Consider the following 15,215-nt stretch of genomic DNA (forward strand, 5'->3'; position numbering starts at 1 on the left):
CAAATGCCCCTTTGCTATAGGACCTTTGTGGTATAGATTGAGGAGGGCATTGATAATTGTGCAGCAACTTATTCTGCTCTCCAGATAATACAAGTGATTATGAAAGACATTCTTTYGTTACAAAAAAAAATCTGAATTAGGTTTAGTTTTATTTATACCACTTAATGTCCTGCTCGGGACTTGCTTTCTGTGGAGATACACATGAATCACACTAAAAATGCATTGTTTCGTTGACAGTCCTGCTGCCTTGCTCTCCAGAAGATGAAGTTCTTGCATTGCTTTTTTGACCAGAATTTGGGTTATTGTGCAAGGTGTACTGCCATCTGTTTGTCTGTTTGCTTATATGGTGACTGATAAAGATGTACCTYATTTTATTATTTCTTTATTAACATTCTGCTGTCTAATAATAGATCAATTAAAAAGACTAAAGGTAACGAAGTATTTATGGATCTCCATAGAAAGGTATAGTTTTTGCAGATTGTGGTGGACTCGATCCACTGTTTCAGGGTTATAAGAGGGTGAGTTTTAGATCCATACACCATTTGAGGAATTACAGATTTGGTTCTTACTTGACATGAGCTGCAGGATATAGAAGGCCCCTTGTTTGCTGATGGTTTCAGCTTGTGTCAGTGCTGAGACACAGTTTTGGCTGGCAGACAATGTGAATGCAGGCTGAGTTTATTTGGATGTGRCTGACAGAAATGAGAATCAGCACTGCCAGCCTCGACGCTGCACATGGAGTCATTCCACACGTGTCCCAACAGCCTGGCAGCTCTTCTCCTTCCTGGAACCCTGTGGCACAGAAATGGTGTGCCTCACACCAGTAACCAGACRCAGGGCTTTAGATCAGAATTTTCAGGTGAGAGACAAAATTTTTAAGGAGCCAGGTTTTAAGTTCTGGCTCCTTAAGGTGAAAAGGTCTTGTGCAGTAAGTTGATCAGTACACTTTTGTGTGCTCTGGACTCTCTTGCCACTGTGCATCTGTTTGAAAAAGATGGGGAGCATGAGAAGATGCTGTGAATAATTAAAACAAGAGTCAACTCAGTCTCTCACTGAGAAGAAGGAAGACAGGTTATGTGAACTCCATGCTGATTTAAATTACTCAGATTAAATTACAAAGACCCAGAGCATTAGGAACAGGTTGTTTTAATGTTGGTTTGACTAGGCTGCAGAGAGGAACATCCCCTGTGAGGGACAAGTGCATTGCCCCAACTTGTGGTCCCCTCCTTTGGGTGGGTGAGTTCCCTGCAGGTGGCCACACGTAGCAAAATGTTTTTGGCCGCATGCAGCACAGAGGCTGCATGACACTTGCCTGACAAGCTGACAAGTCTTTCTCTATGACTTGTTGAGCAGGAAGAGTATGGAGATAYGCAGCTAGGCTGCTCAGTTGATACCACAGTCTACAGTACCCTTGTCAGTAGTTAAAAAAAGGAAAAAAGATACCAGGGTTTGGGTATTTGGGTATATGTCAGGGAGAAAGCAGCATTTAGGGCTCAACTGGGACAAAGCTGATCTGCTGAAATTTTCTCAGGTAAAGATACACTTTCAGCTGGGGTCACAATTGAGTATTTACATGGGCAAATGCTGGTAGACAAAAGTCTTTGTCTTTGAACTTACCAACTATCCCATATCATTGCCCTTTGTCATATCAGATCTGTGGTTGGTCTGATTATGTAAAGCACCTCAGATCTAAAATCAGAAGAAGAGACAGAGATTTGACTATCTGACTCTAAATAYATTTCATGCTTGTGCCATGACATATGAAATGTCATTAAAGACTAAATATGTAGGTACTTCATAGAAGAGTTAGACTTCTCTGTTTGCCAGAGTTTGTGCCTTAAAATCCTTGCAGTTTATCTTAGGTGCAAAGTCTAAACAAGATGACAGTCCATTCCATAAACTGCTTATAAACATCCTTGATTGCTTCGTTCATCTCTGCCTTCAAATTTATCTACCTTTAAATTCTCTTCAAATATGTGAATTAATTTGAAATTATTGGGATTTGCATATGTGTTTTTGCCACTGTTGTTCAACTTCTAATATTTAACAACAGGGTGGAAAGGATGCTGTATTTTGTCCTGCCCCACTGGGTGAACAGATGTGATGGGCAGTTGATCTGCATGCTGTAGAGGAGAAGGTGGAACTGCCTCTTGTCCAGGCAGAGCAATTCCAGAGCTGTCAGCACTGAGAGGCCAGAGCTATACTGCAGTCGGCATGCATCACCCCCAAYATGCATTCATTCCTCTCCTAACTTTTTGGAAGCCTTTTCATTTATTATTCATGCTGGATTTCAGTTTTTGTCAGAGCAAATGAAAATGCTGCTCAGCACACACTTCATTTCCCTCTTGGAGAATGATCACATTGAACAATTTCAAGTCATGCAAGTCTCATCTCTCCTGTTTTTCCACATGAAAAATGTGGATATCCCAGTTGCATCTTTTGGGCTCCCTGTCATAGCAAGCATTACAACCCATAGCAATATCATACTGGCTTGAATTCATATACTTTTATGTGACTCATAATTCACTGGCATAAATAAAAGGGAGTGTCTTCTACATCAACCATTAGGAATTTCAGGTATAAAAAAATGTTGGGTTTTTTTTTTTTTTTTTTTCTATCTTGGGTTGCCTTTCTTTTTCCAGTCAATTTTTTTCTCTAATATAAACAGCAATATTTTTTCTCTAATATAAACTCAGCAATTGGTTGCTGAGTTGCAGCACCATGCAGTCTTCTGAAGGTGTTTTTTTCCCTTCTGTAATGTAGTGTGATGATGATGTTGTCAGGAATGATTTCCAAAAGAGATGGGTGGTCTGAGAATGCTTGCAGGACGTGGGGGGCCGTGTGATGGGTGCCATCCAAACATACCTGTCCGTGTTTGGGTTCACRTGGCGTGAGCAAAGAGCATGCTCTTTCATGTTAGACAAGGGCCACCAGGTCTTGGGGCTGTAGCCCAGTTCTGTATGGACCTTGCTAAAAGTGACAAAAGCATGCCAACTATGATGTACGAAATCCATACAAAGATTTCCTTTTATAATGAATGGTGGTCCTGACAGTAAGAAAATAGCAAGAGCTGCCACTTCTGGCTGACAGTAGGTCTGCTGGATCTCTGAGAACAGGTATGGTTACCAAAAGCCCACTATGGTTACCAACATCCCACCTGATGTCTTTTGGGATACTTGGGAGGGGAGGGCTGTGTCCAACCTCTGGCTTATACTAGGGAAAGCTGCTTGTGCTTACAGGCAAGTTCTGTTCTGTCTTCACTCTTCACTTGCTTGACAAAAATTACTAGAACTGAGGTTTTTCTTCCCACATATTAGCTAGTTGTTAGAGCCAAGCTTTGTCACACTAACAGAAGCGAATGTACTACTGAATGTACTTTATCCCATTTTATAACATTGTTCTTGCAGACAACTGCTTAATTAGGTGCTGTTCATGACCAGGGTCTTTTAACATGGTGATTATACCTGAAAGGCAAATTGGGGATTGCATGGCCTATGAGCTGGGAGAGAAAACTGTAGTTTATAAAATCACAAAGGGTGTGGACAAGCTGAATCTGCAGTGATTTTCACCAAGTCCTACAATGCAAGAATTTGGTGGCATTAAAATTTGTCAGACATCAGTTCATAATAAGAAAAAGTATGCAAGTGGGAGTTCCTGCCCCACAAAGTAGCAGAAGCAGGTGGCATCAGCAGAGTCAGAAAGAGGCTAGCAAAATTTGCAGGCAATTTATGTGGATATTTAAATGACATATTAAGGACATACCTTTAAATAGTCCAAGTCAAATAATTGTTGATGGTGGGAGAATACAGAAGGACGGACTCATCAAGAGACATTTATACTCTCCTTAAATAGTATCTGTTGTTGCTGCTGTTGAAAACAAGATAATCTGGATGGATMATTTGTCTGCCTCTACAGAATTCCTGTTATGTTTGTTTCTGCTAGATACTATGTTGAAATCCTTTTGCTGTTTCTTTTTCCTTTTCCAGCAAGTCAATTAGTGGCTTGTGCAGGAGGGCTGATTTCTCTTCTGAATCCTSCAGACACAATTGGAATAACTCAATGTGGTAGGGAAACTAAAATGGAGTAGCTGATGGTAGACCATTTCTGCTATCACTAGCAAACGTGACAAAGCAGTGCTTGGAGAAATTCATAACATTGCTGGGTAATTTCAAATAGCCAGAAGGATCCAGTGCCTCTGAAATATTTTCACATGCATCCATTTTCTGAGGCATTTTCTGTACTAAAAGCTGCCCAGTAAAGCCCAGCTCCTGTGCAGTAGGTAGGTGGCTTGGGAAAATTAAGCAGAAATTTTGTAGACGTTYAGCTCAGGAATTGAGAAGGCCATTTTCAAGTATGCAGAAGAAAAACCCTTTAGGCCCCTACATTACTGAAGGTTTTACATTTATTTTCTGTTTGCAGCAATGACAAGGTGGGCAGACTAATGCAAATCTGCTTAAGACAGGGCCAGAGGAAAAGACATTTCTGGAGACACCAGGGCATCTCCATGAACATGATTCATGTTTGTTTCCAACATAGCTTGAGAATTGGAGCCTGGCATTGCAGTAGCTGACAATTTGGGTTCAAAAGTGACAATTTTTTAGAATGGGGTCTGATTTTGGGTTGGTTTGGTGTTGTTGTGGGTATTTTTTTTTTTTTTTTTTTTTTGGTTGTTGTTTTTGTCAGAAGGGAAGCATTTGCCCTGGCTAGGAGCACTCTGTTCTTTTCTCCAGCTTGCTGACTCAGGTCCCAGAGTTTCTGAGCCATCACTCTCTTCTTAACAGAGCTTAGCTCAGCTTTTGCCTAGAGCTCTGCTGTAAAGAAARACCTTTTTACAGATCGGTGCCATAAGTGGAGGGAGTGAGGAAGGCAGGCAGGCAAATTCATGCTGACCATAGCCATATCTTGTTAATTACCTTGCTTGTTGAAAGGATTTACAAGGCTTCTTTTGCTCTCATCATACTGCAGATTCTGCAGAAAAAACCCCATGGTGAGAGTCGACTTCTTTTAGTTGACAGTTTAAATATTGTCTGAAATAAATTACCTGTCATATTGCATATAGTAGGAATCATCTCTGTGTCCTGTGATGGAGAAACTGAACCACAACTGACTCTGCCTGAGAGACACTGCAGGAAACACTGATCCCAGGGGATTTTTAGTTCTGCATTTTAGGGGGTCTGGCTACTAATTTATTTTGTTCAGTTAGTGAGACTTGAATAGCAACTTGCATAATTTTGCTTGTGATTTGGATGCAACATTAGGACATTTGCTGTAGAAAGTATATGAATGGGTGAATTGTTACATGACTAAAGAATTAAGTGAAAATAAAATAATTCACAGTTTACCCTTATAGCAAAGTTGATTACTCTGTGTCTGACCTGAAAAAAAAATCCTCATACACCTGCATTCTTACTTGTTTTTTACCTTTAATTCTAAATAGTGTATTAAAAAATATATATATATTTCTCCCTTACAAGTGTTGCCTTTCAGTTTATTGGCCTGTTGTTTTGATTAAGATAAGAAAAACACAAGCAAAGCAGGAGTAAGATTGAGAAGAAAGAATTAGTGAGATACAGTCATTATCCCAGGCTAGATACCAACCACAGAGCAACTCCCCACATACTTTCTCTTTTGCTGTTGTTGGCTTCAGACCTTGTTTCATTTAAATTGTAGCTGGCATACTCAGTACATAGAGGTTGCAGACATTCCTGTTTCCTGTGGAGAAGTACAAGTTCGAAAAATGCTTGCCGCTCTAGCTGAGCAGGAGGGATTTCAGTGCCAATTTCTTCTTGCAGCTAGAAAAATTACCATCTATGTTTTCAGATGGGTTTTGCATGTATCTTGGCTCTTGTTTGCAAATGTTATCAGTGTCTTGCAGAATGAAACTGGGAAAGTTCTGCTGCCAGGATGACCCAGGTGTGAGAGGGAAGTCTCMGGCCAAAGTCTTGCTGCACTGATGTACAGCAGGAATGGAGCAGTACCAGTTCTTCTTGAGTATTGCATCTCATGGGCTGACTTGCTCTGTCAAACCCCCCAACCCTAGGCCTATTTAATCACCACTTTGCACTTGCTGGGTAAGATTGCAGAGCTGGTTTTTCTCCTGGAACCATCCCCTGACTAAATCCCTCTGAACAACTGGGAGCCTGTACCTTTGAATTCTTCAGAGTTCTGACCTGCAGTGCTCCCACTTTTAAATTCAGACCTTGAGCAATAGAATAGATCTGAGCCACACTGGCTGAGTGGTTGAGGATATTTGCTGATCTGGAGCTTGTTTGGAGTCGTTGATATGAGTGTTTGCTCCTGAGAGTCTGTGCCTGCCAAAAGGACAAAGAAGTTACACATGTATCTGTTKGGCCTGGGAAAAATCTGTCTTCCTAAATCCTGCAGACCAATATGTGCCCATCACCATTTCCCACACATGACCTCAGCTATGGACAGGACGATCTTCAGGACTGCTTTTCTGGGTTAAGAGCTGAGTTATATTTCTCTTCTAATTACTGTGTTGCCAACATACTGTTCTACAACTGCACTTAGACCAAACCTCAACTATTTTCTATCTTAAGTGCCTCCTTCAAACATGAGATTGAAGTGTGAGCCTGAAGTTTCTGCAAGGTCTGTCCCCCAGGAGGCTCCTGCACTTCTGTGGTTCTGCTGTGTGGACACCAGAACTGATCCGTATGTACACAGAAATTCTGGGGCTGAAACACTGGCATAGGTATCAGTGACCTGGCAAGATGCAGCACAAAAGAAGAGCAAGGTTCTTTTCCCTTGTGACTAGGACAGGATTTGGGCATAGGGCATTTATGTTCTGCCTAAAAAATTGCCATTCTGGAAAAACCTGTAAAAGCTGGGATGTCATGAATGTTTGTAGAAACTAAGGATCATRTGTGTTTAAGGTTTCTGCTATTGAACCTCAGGGCAGAAGAGAGTTTGAATATCTAATGCAAAACACTTTAAACAACTGCTTTATTGAGCAATAACTCTTCATATAGCTAGTCTCTGCTTGTTTTGCATTTGCCCTCAGATCTGTAAATCACAGTATTCATAGGCAAGCATGGGTTGAGCATGTAAAAACACATGGGAAAACGGTGAAGAGTTGGGAATGGAAAATAGAAGCTCCTCTGCTAATTTTCTTGTGTAAGATGTCTCTACCAGAGAATATGATTTGCTGTGGAGGAGGCTGAGTTTTCCTTCTCTGTGCATTCTAGCAGGCCTCTGGTATTGTCCTGTGCTTCGCTCACATGTGTGACTTGTGTCCAAATGCAGCTTCTGGGGTGTGTGCAGCTGGGGAATCATATTGATTCTAAAAGTGATCCATGTATGTATTGGTGCAGTTTCAGAAATTGAGTTCCTGATGGGTAGTCCAAAGCACATTTGCACAAAATTCCCTTGCTCCATGAATTTGCTGAGCTACATCACATTTCTTTCTGTACTTGAAGAGCTGTTTAATAGGCAGATTGTCAATTCCTGTTACATTTAATAAAAAAAAAAAAAAAAGAATAAATTCTTCCACTTAGCTGATAAATTATTAGAACCTATTTACTTCTCTTTTTTTCCTTTTCTTCTATCTTCTGGACTGAATTTGATTCCTGAATTTATGAATCCTCACTTAAGCTTAGAAGCAGCAAGTGAGTTTGCTTCAGGTACTTAAACCTGCACAACTTTGAAACTAATAGAAGCATAYCCACAAGGGAGTTTGTCCCAGGTCAATTACATCTCTTCAAACCACAACAAACAAAACAAAAGATCTTAGGCCTTGTTTAGGCCTTCAGTACGGCTTTTGTTAACTTTATGTCAATTCTCACCTCAATTGCATTTGTTTCTTGCTGTTGGGAAGCTCTCCCCATGGGTGCCTGTGAGTGGTGACCAGTGTTTTTAGCAGATTTTACTTTTAAACCCATGATGAGTTTCCATGCACACCATAATCAGGCCTCATTTTTGTGGCTGACACGCTCGTTTTTGGGACTGTGTTGCACCTAAAAGGGGTGGGTTCCCCCCAGGATCCCCTCCCACCCATCCCGGAGTGCATGCTCTCAGCTCTCCCCGTGTACCACGCACATAATGAAAGCAGGGAAGCATACCTGTTGTTACAGCGCTACTGAGAAGGCACAGAGCTGTGCTGAACAAATTAAAGAGGATAAATTAATGTGGTTATGGTTATCCTTGGGTGCAGTGCTGGGGCAGTCTGATGCCCTGCTAAGTGCTGCCTGCCCTGAGACAGTGSCTGTTCTGAGCGACTTGTCATGGAGACTGATGATAATTTCTCAGTAAGCATTCACTGTGACTAAGTAAAAATTGCCTGTCTTCAGCATAAAGCATAATTTTATATCCTAAGAGCAATACCAGAAATGGAAGTGATGCTTTAAAATCTCTGTCTCTAAAAGGAAGTAGTTTATGTTTTCCTGAAATCTCAGAYTTAAAACTTCTGTCCTGTTTGCAAACTCAGCCAGCAACATGTTTTTCTATTTTCTCTTGCCATGCTTCATTGTTTCAGAAATTTGACAATTATCATTATGCCTGAAATCTTGTAATGGGCTTTTATGAGTCACGGCCTGTTTTGGATTCCTGTTTYATTTTGCTGTTTATAGTCTTTTACTTATACATTCTTTATGGMAGCTTCATGTCCTCTGCTGAACAAGAGACAGTAAATGTCAGTGTACATGGCAGAGCTAGGGGAGGAGGAATTGCAATTAAGGTCTTTCTGCATTCTTGGACAATCCATATCAGGATTGTACTAAAATGAAGGCTCGTGTTCTTTGAAGGAGAAAGCAAAGTCTGTATTAGCTTTGTGTGATGGAGCTCTGTCAGCTTTTAAAGACAGCCAGCTTCTCTATCTGTCAATGTATCTCTGATTCAAATTCACACGGTGCCCACGCTCATTAATTTCTTGATTTTCTTTTACTTTGCTAATCTGTTTGACTTCTAAGTACTTCCTTAAACACACTGTCAGGGCCAAATCAAAAATAATTGGAAAAATGTGACTGGTTTGTTGAGGAGTTGTCAGCCCAAGTCAGACGGGGGTCGGCAAAGCAGGGTGTTCCTCACACACCTAAGCTCCACCTGTCTGAGTCAACACAATGAAATGCTGTTTGGACTGTAGAAAACTTGAAGCAGACTCATGAAGAGACATCTCTGCAGCCCCAGATGAGTCACATCTGTTGCTCTGGGGATGAGAGTTGTGATCAGGCTGCCCCCTGCACACAAGATGGGCAGGGTAGGAGGAGCAGGAGCCCTGCTGCAGAGCCACCCAGCCAGCCAGCAGGCAACTAGCCACAGAATTCTGCTGGTTTGGCCTCTGCCCCTCATTTGGCTGCTTGTCAGCRGCACCCACCCAGGGCGACAGTGCCCTTTTCCTGTACCCGCAGCCTGAACTTCRGGGAAATGCTGCTTTTTGTTCAGTCTGCCATGTGTGGGCTGGAAGAAAACCTCACAGGCTGAGAGAGAACCCATTGCTGCTGGAACTTGCAGCAGAGCGATCTTTTAGTCAGACACGCACATGTAGACAGTGTCCATGCCACCTCTGGCCCCTCGCCCTGCCGGTTTCCACGCAGCAGCTGTCAGTGTTTAGGTTTGTCACAGATACACGTCCCTGCTCTGGCTCCAKCTGAGGGTCCTCCTGCTCCCACCTCCCCTGGGGGACATCTGAGCTCAGAAATATCAGCTGGTTCCCCATTCACTGGTACAGCTCATCTGTAGGTGGTCTTCACCTAAAAAACCCTCTAACCCTGCCTGCATAAACTTTTGAGTAACCTAAAACTTTATACACACACCAGCAAATGTGAGGAAGCTGCAGTGGTAGAGGGACTGCTGTAGGTAGAGACAAGCTGCAAAAAAGTTGAGAGCAGGCCAGAAAAAGCCAAGGCCAATTGCAAATTCTGCTAGTTACATCCTCACTGATGATAAATGTTGAGGTTGTGGAGAACCACAGTCACCCTCAGTCACGTGGATGCTCTCGGGGTTTGTGATAGCTAGGATGCTGATTAAGAGGAGCATACTACTGCTGTGCTGAAGTTTGCATTGAAGATGGAACTTTAAACGATCAGAAATGCCCACTGCTTAACGTACCTAACTTATTAAAACTGAATGTTTTTAACTGCCTTTTACTTGTTTGTTGCAGGTTGCATGTCTGGTTGGACTTGATGCATGGCATTTGCATGACACCAAACAGCCTGGCTGTGGATGTGTCACTGAGCAAACATGGCCTACCCAGCAAACACTAACGGCAGCGCTGCAGGTAACCACACGGGAATGCCTTACCCCTTCCCATCATTAATTAAAAAAAAAAATCTTATATTGTGCGAGCAGGAAAAGGAAGTAATAGCAGCTTAAATACTGAAAGCCCTTCCTGGTAGAGCAGAGCCCGTCTGTTCCCGCCCCCCATCCCCCACSCCAATAATCTTTTAAATATTTAAAGTGTGGAAAGTTGTTTGGGAAGACTTAAGGGCTGGCACTCATTCATTCAGCATACAGTGTGCTCTGCTCTCAAGGACCTTACCCTGGACTGGGGGAGGCCTMGGGCTTTGCTGCAGTCATGTGTCTGAAATTAATTTGGGAGATTAACCAGCTCTTACCATCAAATCCCCAGCCCTTCCTGGGCACCCTTAYTGGTCAGTCTAATTTTTGTTGCTTGCCTCACAGCAAAGCATAAAAACATTCCTCAGGCCATATCCTGAAGAGATGTTCACTTTTTCGTTATTTTTAAGAAACTCCCAAWCTGTCTGCTTTGATTGGGTGATAGTCTATGAAATGGTTTGCTTGGCTGGTTCAAAGGTTGCTGAGGAGGACTGGCAGGTCAGGAGGGGGCAGAGGTTGCAGAACAACTGATAACAGCGCAGCAGCAGTATTCCTTCTGCGGTTATGTCAATATTTTCCTCTTCTGATCACGGCACAAACATAGTTTTAGTCCACTAAAGCTGTGGCTGCTAGAGTAGGATTTTAGGGAAAATTTCAAGTGCATGGCAGGAGCTTGTGAGTCACTCACTATGCTCACATATTAGAATAATATGATATTATTCTAATTGGAGCATGGGGTTAAAAGGTTTTGTGTGCAACTTGTTAGAAATATGGAGTATCAATATATCCAGTTTATGCAAAATAAGAAGTCTCTTTTACAGGCTAGTGAAAGTTACATTAAATCTTTGGAATTACTATTATCTGTTGCTGATTGAAGGTTARATTTTCTGATATTGTTGATTCTTGAGACTGCTGAAACAGGGTATTTCTATTCCCTTCCCCCACCCCCTTTTTATATACGTAGAAGTTTATCTTTAAGATAGAAACCATATCCTTTTGTAACCTTCAGTAATCCTTTTGAGAAGGTGGACTGCAAAACCTCTGCTGTGTGGCTTAACTGTAGCTGTTTGCTGCCTAAATCCCCCACGTAACTTGACTTTCCTTTGTAACATGCCTTTAACTTCAGTCATGCAGAACAATTTCCTCTGCTTACAAGGAAAGAAAAATTGTGCATGGAGTGTTACTGATTGGTTTACTAATTTTTTTTCTCCCTGCAGTAGAATTTTCTATTGAAAAAGTTGGCGAGCTGATGTGTAAGACTTTAAGAAGCTGAATACTTGTACTGGGAGATGTGTTAATGCAAGATGAAGTTTTAGTTTTTGTGCAAACAAGGCTTCTTGCAGGATAAAGCTGTTTGTTCCTTTACTTGTAGAAAGACGCTATAATAAATTGCAAGTATTTAATCCAGAACTAAATTGGACAACATTTTGCTGACACTGTCAGGACTTGTTGGCTTTGCAAACCCTTGGGGCCGGCGTTCTAACATGCAGCTGTGTACGCCCGTGTCTCCAAATCCTCATCAGCTCATAACAGAGAGAGTACTGGGCTGTGAATACCTGTGATTTGTGTGCTGCCTGGGACAGAATGCTTTTGGATGAGCAGGAACTGATTTGGGCGTTGGAGGTATTGAAGCAAGTTTCTTAATTGCATGGTGCTCTAAGAATGGAAAGACAAACTTCAGGGGTGGTGTTTTCTGCACCCTCTGAATCAATCAGCAGCAGGAAAAAGAACTAGAAAGACTTGTTAGGGACTACTAAGCCACATTTATGTTACTTGAATATTTTGGCAAGCTTGACCGCATGTTCAGCTTCATTCAAGTATGAAGTGACTAAGAAGCAGTGGTTTGCTTTGGTTAACTCGAGAATGTGAGTACTTGCACTATTAAATGATTATGCCTATGTGCCATTTCGGTAATTTTTCTCAGCATACAAGCCTATATGGACTACTGCTGCTGTAGATGAAATCTCTAGAGAAATGCCTGAATTTGAAACTTGTTTCAGGAAAGGATCTAGCTATTTTGCATTTCTATAAAGATTTTTTTAAAGGGATGTTTATGGGAACTATATTTGCTGTAAATATTTTAGTGAGTGTGTATGGGAGGTAAACTACAAAGCAGGTGATTACTTGAAAGCACCTATCCTAAATTTCTGTCTCTTGCCTATCTCAGTAAAGACATGAACTATAAATGTGGCGAAAAAATTAAAGAGACTGTGATTTATGCTTCAGTACTGTTTGTCAATAGTTTTGTTTGCTGCTATCACTATGTTCACAGTTTCATTGCACAATGATCTTGATCTTGATGTATTTCTTTCTAGCTGCTAGCTTATTTGTTCATTTTTATGCATTTTGGAAGTTGGTTTTGTGACTTGATACTGATTTTGGACTAAACTGTCAAAGCTGTGCCATCTGCTCAGAAAATAGCTGAATTGTCTCTAACACTAGTGATAGATAAATCAGTGCTTGCAGTAAAATTTGCATTATTTTATTAGGTGCTGGGTAGTTGTAAGTGTTTGCTCTTTAGAATCTGTGGTGGTGGTGTGTGAGCTCACTGCTCAGTCCAGTAAAACCCACCGGAGTTAAGGAGTGCAGTGGAAGCCCAGAGCACACTGTGCAATCATCCAAGGAGCTGCCTCAGGAGCTGGGAAACAACCTCCATCTGTGGAGAGCTGCAGTTGGTTTGGTACATGATACAAATTAATTTCTCTTTGCATAGTACAAGAAAAAAATAAATGAGGTGATTGTTTCTCTAAATAGTATTAGTATCTCTATTAACTGCTGGGTGAAACTTCCTGTAATTGTTAGCTTCTSTGCTTGCTAGGACTGATGCATAATTCATCTATTTAATGAGGCTCTTCTAACATTTCTGTAGTGATATCTGTAGAAATGTCTCACAGTCATTTCTGGAAGCACAAAAAGCACGGTGTACCAGCATAAAACTTACAGGGTAGTTTGGAAATAGTTCTGGATAGATTTTCATTCCTTTCACTAACAACTGGTTTGTGAAAACTTTCTTTTCAAAACATATTCTGAAAGGCATGGCRTGGAATAAACTTCCAGCCTAATTCTGTTTATTCTGATGTGAAAAATGAGGAARCAGCAAAATAAACATAGGAGAATGATTTAAAAAAGATAAAGGATTAAAAACTGTATTTGTCACTAACCWTAATGAAAACATCTGTTTTATCTGACTTCCCTAAGCACCTCGGTTTTGGTATCCAGAGATGGCAGAATTGTCAGTCATTTCTTTAACAGACACAAAAAAGCATTTCCAGTTTTCTAAAGCAGGACGGGCTGCAGGGGTCAGTATAGCAAGGCTGTTGCACAAACCCATCTCTACTTTCACTGTAAAGCAAATGCATGTTGTTTTCTGTACGCAGTGCTGGAGATTTCCCTGATCCTTTCTCTTCCTCCCTTCTGTTGGGATCCTTTCTCTTCCTCCCTCCTTCTCAGTCTAGGGTACAGATTTGTTTTCATGCCTTCCCACTCCATGCACAGGAGCACTGAACTTAGCTGGCACTCATTTAACATTCCCCTGCACGCTTAGCTCTGCTCCATGCTTTAGACTCTGGCACAGTTCTGAAAGCAGAGGCACTGCAGCACCTGGACTTTGCTTTTACTGTGAGACCCCCTGCACCTGTAAAGTGAGGAGCTGCTGCTCTAACAACCAGTCTGCAGCTGTCAACTGTCTGTGTTCCCACTTCACTCCCAGMCGATCTGGGCATCCACCTCCATTCTCCAGAGCGAGCCAGGGTGGTGGGACCACAAGTGGTTTGATGAGAGAAACAAAGTGAATCTGGATGSTTGTTTCCTCTGCAGCAGCCTGGCATCCCTCTAGTTATTTTATAAGTGCACAGTTACTCTGCAGCACCCTTTGGGCCTCTGGTCAGATTTTCTCTGAGCAGTTTTCTTGACTCCTATGTGAAGTAAGAGCTATGCACCAGTTAGTCAGAGAATGAGGCTGTTGCAAAAAGCTGCTGCCTGAATTAGTGTTGTTTGAGACATCAACGTCAGCATGACTCAACGACCAAATGTTTAATAAATGTGTTTTCCATCTGCTGATATATAAATGCTTAAGCAACTGTTGAAAAGTATTGTGAAAACCYCAGTTAACTTATTAACCCTTTTAATAGACGCCAGTAGATAGAACACRTATTTACTTAGAGCCAATGTTTTTATCACACACATCTTCTGTATTGATTTGTAACAATGCTTGCCAAGCATTTGTAGATACACTTTTCCTTCAGTTACTGTATTATTTGACTTAGGGTCTCTCCTATGATTCAATTTTTAAAAAAATTAGATAGATTATGTAACCTTAGGCAGTATGCATGGAATTTTGCATGATTTCTAGCCTCTTGATGTGGATATAGTCTAAGCAGAAAGTGCTGTGCACCMGAACGCTGCTGCTGTTATTAATTTCAGCAGAATATCCACCATTCTTCATTATGGACCATCAAAGAGGGAATTTACAGACCTGAAGGAGTTTGCAGTTGAAAGTGTTTGATTGCTAGAGTCTAGTCTGTCTTCTGGAGCTTTTACTCCTGAGTATTGCAGTACTGCCCCAAGAGCCCTACTGAGAGCCACTCTGGCTGCGTCCTGCAGGGTGGCTGTCACTGAGGTATCACTGCAGTGCCACTGACACCCCAGCCTCTGAGCTCAGCAGCCCCCAAGTTTGCTTAGTTTAGCAGATGCAAGTGAGCAGGATTCAAGTGAGTTTGTGTTTTTTAGCAAATCAGCCATGCAAGCAAAGATAGATTTGTTTGAGTCAGGACTGTGTGATGAGAGACTGTTTAAACCTATGGCTCCCCTACCATGCTCGCTGCTCTGAGCCTATTTCCAATAACTTTCAGAATAAATGTAGATGGGTGTATGCCCAAGGTGTGTTTTTGGCAGCTGGTGAGAGGCTCTTGCCATCAGAAGAGCTT

General features: G+C 41.7%; 1 protein-coding gene across 2 annotated transcripts in view; it reads left to right on the top strand.

Moving 5' to 3' along the window:
* Nucleotides 1–15,215, top strand: part of KANK1 (KN motif and ankyrin repeat domains 1) — a 113,798-nt gene that overhangs the window by 55,042 nt on the left and 43,541 nt on the right. For both annotated transcript variants that reach the window (XM_057381358.1, XM_057381359.1), the window contains one exon: nucleotides 10,115–10,231. In XM_057381358.1, coding sequence (XP_057237341.1) covers nucleotides 10,195–10,231 — 37 coding nt within the window. In that variant the 5' untranslated portion in view covers nucleotides 10,115–10,194. The remainder of the gene's footprint in view (nucleotides 1–10,114; nucleotides 10,232–15,215) is intronic.

This window comes from Malurus melanocephalus, unplaced genomic scaffold (genome assembly GCF_030028575.1).
Source record: "Malurus melanocephalus ecotype Western Australia unplaced genomic scaffold, MMel_1.1 scaffold_506, whole genome shotgun sequence".
Classification (NCBI taxonomy): Eukaryota; Metazoa; Chordata; class Aves; order Passeriformes; family Maluridae; genus Malurus; species Malurus melanocephalus.